We start from the raw sequence: 5,000 nt of genomic DNA on the forward strand, positions 1-5,000 counted from the left end.
TTTGCGGAGCGATTTAAACACGGCGACAGAGCAATTCCAAAGGGTTGAATCGAGCGACGGGGAGAAAAAGAAACATCTCGGTTTGAACACAGCTTAAGCTAACTATGCTAACTTTGCTCACTTTGGATCCTGCAACTCACTCTAGTTGCGGCAAAAAAACACTCACTTCCTACTACGTCACCCACACAGGTTACCCACAAGGCCACCTTCTTAAGGCCTTGGCCACACTGATCCGTCAGAAAATGGACAGAACGGATAGACGGATAGATTTATGGCCGTTGCATGTACAAGTAACCTACTTGTACAGCAGGTGGCGGTAAGCACCTTGAAGGTGTCAGCGACCCGCCTATAAACCGAGAGAAGAAGAAAGCTGGCGTCAGCTAGCTGTTAGCTCTGTGCGCTACGTTACTTATGTGGCAATAAAATGCCACCAAATGACCAGATTAGATGGTGAAATCAGACGGTGACACTGACTATCACGTTGTACAACAGCAGGATGGTATACACAGCATTAATTATAGCCTCCTTCACTGCCTCGGCCGCCTTTGAAAAGTTGAAACAAATCTCGGAACGCCTCCTCTCAAGACCTCGACTCTGATTGGCTAAACGGACAGTGACTATCCGACCATCCGACCATCCGATACGTCCATCCAGAAAAAGTTCATCCCTCTTCAACTTTCTGTCCATCAAAACGTATGCAAATTTTCTGGATACGTACGCTTCTGAGTGCTCCACGGACAGTCGGACAGCTGTCATTGAAAATGAATGGAAGTGAACAGAGAAATGAACGCACACGGACAGACACCACGGATCAGTGTGGCCAAGGCCTAAGTCATTTGGTGAAAATTCCAGTGTTTTTTCTACCCGGCCCAGCCGGCTAACTTCCGGTTAGCCCTCTGCTAACTTGAATGGGGATAAATGATTGAATTGTGCGGCTGTTATTATTGATGGACACATTCCAAAAGTTAAATGTTATCAGACCGAATGGATCAAATTCTGATGAGTGAAACGAGTCATTTTGTGGGTGTTGTGTTTGACACTCAAAACAATGTATCCATTGTTTCACAGCCAAAACAGTAGCAACGGGCTAGGAGACCGTGTAGCCTATGACAAATGCTGCATTCATGTGCTCCTCGGATGGTCCTAACGAGGTGGGAAGTCGTTTTTCCTCGATGTGCTAATGAGCTTTTCAGTCGTAATGTGGAAACAACATGGAACAAAGAAGATGTGTTGTATTTTATTCTCAGAGTGTTTAAACACGTTGAAGCTGTTTGCAATGTTTGTGTGGCAACGAAGAGCAAAGGAAACGGTCGGGAAACCATGAATGCAGCATAGCAGGTAGACTAGCTGCCAGAAGAGGGAGACAAAAGTTGCGCACTATAGCTTCACCTCGTCATCACAGGAAAACACATAAATAAAATGCGTGAATATATGTCCTCAAATTTGCTTCCGTAGGACCACATAAAAAAGGTTTGCCAGGAAACATGGCTTCCACCACCCCCCCGCCCCTTTCAGTTTTTTAGAGACCTCCAGATACACTATGACCCCATTTACACCTGGGATTAAAATGTGTTTTAGGAGATGAGATTGCAACGGGATAGTTCTTGACCACATGAAAGTAGAGGTGTAAACGCACCCAAGACACATTGAGGATGGGTTGTGATCCAATCGCCCAAATGGACAGGGACACATTGTGACCACATTGAACACAAGTGTAAATGCAAATGCGTTCTCAATCCACATACAACAACAGTCACCGCAGTTTTTCTGCTGCTCTATGCAATGGAGCTTTCCTGATCCGATCGCAATCAGATGTGGACAATGGAGACACATATTAATAGGTGTACATGTAATCAGGTTAATGTGGTCAAGCACTGTCCGATTGCAATCTGATCGCCCTAAAACACATTCAATGACAGGTGTAAATGGGGTCTTTGGGTCAGGCAGCGAGAGGGCCAGCCGTACCGCTGTGGTCCTCGGGGGCCTCGGCGGTCTCGGAGTCTTGTGTGTGGGCGTCGGCCAGGCCGGTGCTGATGAGCTGCTGCAGCACGGCCTCAGCGATCGGCATCACCATGGCTGTGGTCGACGTGTTACTCAACCACATGGACAGAAACACTGTACAGCACATGAAGCCCAGAACCAACCTGAGAGTGAGAGAGAGAGACAGAGAGACAGAGAGAGAGAGAGAGAGAGAGAGAGAGGGAGAGGCAGAGAGAGAGAGGCAGAGAGAGAGAGAGAGAGAGAGAGAGAGAGAGGGAGAGAGAGAGAGAGAGAGAGAGGCAGAGAGAGGGAGAGAGAGAGAGAGAGAGAGAGAGAGAGAGAGAGAGGGAGAGGCAGAGAGAGAGAGGCAGAGAGAGGGAGAGGGAGAGGCAGAGGCAGAGAGAGAGAGAGAGAGAGAGAGAGAGAGATAATTGAGAATTTTTTTCCTTGCTTCTTCAAAGAGCCAATAGAGAGCCCCAGGGATGATGTATTTTTGTAGTCTGAACGCGGAAGTCCCGGACTTCCTGGTTCTTCACTGTTTCTGCCTATGGGATTTTTGAATGGGTTTTTGCTGCGATGCTTCAAATAAGGTCTCTGGGCAACGCAAGCTTAATCAAACGCGAACCAGTGTTCAGCCGGGTAATCTTCACACATGAGGACCACTTTCATGAGTTTTGAAGCGTAAATGCGAGCCCTAGAAGTAAAAAACTCGTGCTAAGCTAATCCAGAACTACACACAGTGTCGCATAGGCTTCCCCGTCACGTCACCACTCAACCTGGAATGTTGTTGATGTGTGCGCTGCTGTGCACTGATTACCCCGGGCCGAACCAGGTGAGGGAAAGAGAATTTCCGTGTTCGTCCTTTGAAGTGATGACGTTATTGACGTATAACATCCCCGTCGACTCAACAGTGTAGTCTCATTTAGCCGTTTGCTAGCTAGCCGCCCTTTTAACGGCACGTAAAAGCTTAAAAACTCATAAAAGTGGTCCTCATGTGTGAAGATTATCCTACTGAACACTGGTTCGCGTTTGATTAAGCTTGCGTTGCCCAGAGACCTTATTAGAAGCATCGCGCCAAAAACCCATTCAAAAATCCCATAGCCGAAAACAGTGAAGAACCAGGAAGTGTTAGCATCAATGTTTTCCAGACTCATTCCTGGGGCTCTCTATGAAATGGCATTTTGAGCAGTTTCATCTTGGGGCAGGACATAGTGCAGGGAGGGATCAATCAAAAGTCTAAAACCAATGGGAGATCAGTTAGGGAGACGACAATCTGGGCACACAGAGTCTATACATCAGATCGGCAACACGTAATTTTGTAGTAGGCTCATAGGCCACGCCTCCTTTTAGGAGGAACTCGCCATAGGAAAAGACTGTACAAGAAGGCGATAACACATCAAACAAACTAAAACGGTTTAAATTCATATTGATATGCCCAAGAGTTGCTGTGTTGTTGGTTTCACTAACTGTTTTTTGAATAGAGTAGGGGGGTGAGACCGTCCATGTGGATATACCACTAAGATGTTGGGCTTGGCCCCTGGCTACCACTTACATGCAGGGCTTGGCCCCTGGCTACCACTTACATGCCGGGCTTGGCCCCTGGCTAACACTTACATGCAGGGCTTGGCCCCTGGCTAACACTAACATGCCGGGCTTGGCCCCTGGCTAACACTTGCATGCCGGGCTTGGCCCCTGGCTACCACTTACATGCTGGGCTTGGCCCCTGGCTACCACTTACATGCAGGGCTTGGCCCCTGGCTACCACTTACATGCCGGGCTTGGCCCCTGGCTACCACTTACATGCCGGGCTTGGCCCCTGGCTACCACTTACATGCCGGGCTTGGCCCCTGGCTAACACTTACATGCTGGGCTTGGCCCCTGGCTACCACTTACATGCCGGGCTTGGCCCCTGGCTAACACTTACATGCTGGGCTTGGCCCCTGGCTAACACTTACATGCTGGGCTTGGCCCCTGGCTAACACTTATGGCTCATTTCCACCACATTTTACAGCCCTGCACAGCCCGTCACCACTCGGTTCTACTTGTTTCAACCCGATGGACGTTTTGCTTCCACCGCTGGTCATCTGCCCCCGCCCACACCTGGTCGTCATAGCGACCGCATATCTGCCCTCCGCCCATATTCCGAAGTAGGCTATAACATAACGTTACAATTAAATCCATACACAGAACTTTTAAACTGTTTATGAAATACTGGTGCCTCTAAATGACCTACAGTGTACATGGGCAAATGTGACAATCGGCCAGGAGAATGGATATCACTTTGTTGTTAGTCAAAACTCACATGCGCTGTGCGAGGGACGGGCGCGAGGGACGGGGGTTGCGCTAGAGTGAAGCCTCTACCCCGGCGGCCTCACCAGGCAAGACCGTGGCTTCACCAGAGCCCCGTCTGCGGCCTAGCGGAGCCGACGCAGCACTCAACTACAAGCGCTTCCTGAGCAGCGGACTTTTGGACAATTGAAACCACCGCCACGATTTTATTTCACCAGAGGCGAAGGCAGCAACACAAAAGACTGATGGAAAAGCATAACAGAAGAGAAGGTAAGCCCCACTAAACTGGTATGCAGCATTGCATTGACAGTCAGTAGGATAGACAGAGTAAACACGATTCTGCCTGGCCAATCAGTCGTCTACAATGTTTTCACGTCACCGTATGAACCCGGGTTCACAGAATAGAACCTCGACGAGGCAGGTACGAAAAGTAGCACGACTCGACCCCAATACAACCCGGGCTACCACTTACACCACTTACTTATACCACTTACATGCAGGGCTTGGCCCCTGGCTAACACTTATACATGCCGGGCTTGGCCCCTGGCTACCACTTACATGCCGGGCTTGGCCCCTGGCTACCACTTACATGTCGGGCTTGGCCCCTGGCTACCACTTACATGCCGGGCTTGGCCCCTGGCTAACACTTATACATGCCGGGCTTGGCCCCTGGCTAACACTTACATGCCGGGCTTGGCCCCTGGCTACCACTTACATGCCGGGCTTGGCCC

General features: G+C 49.6%; 1 protein-coding gene across 1 annotated transcript in view; it reads right to left on the bottom strand.

Annotated features, from left to right (window-relative positions):
- The window catches only part of slc13a4 (solute carrier family 13 member 4), a gene marked incomplete at both ends in the record, with an annotated part of 56,156 nt that overhangs the window by 31,409 nt on the left and 19,747 nt on the right, over window positions 1-5,000 (bottom strand). Inside the window, 2 exons of the mRNA XM_083657128.1 lie at window positions 1,966-2,144; window positions 4,985-5,000. The exon at window positions 4,985-5,000 is cut by the window's right edge and continues 121 nt beyond it. Of these exons, the coding sequence (XP_083513254.1) occupies window positions 1,966-2,144; window positions 4,985-5,000 (195 nt within the window). The remainder of the gene's footprint in view (window positions 1-1,965; window positions 2,145-4,984) is intronic.

This window comes from Poromitra crassiceps, assembly GCF_964638095.1.
Source record: "Poromitra crassiceps genome assembly, chromosome: 2".
NCBI classification, from domain to species: Eukaryota; Metazoa; Chordata; class Actinopteri; order Beryciformes; family Melamphaidae; genus Poromitra; species Poromitra crassiceps.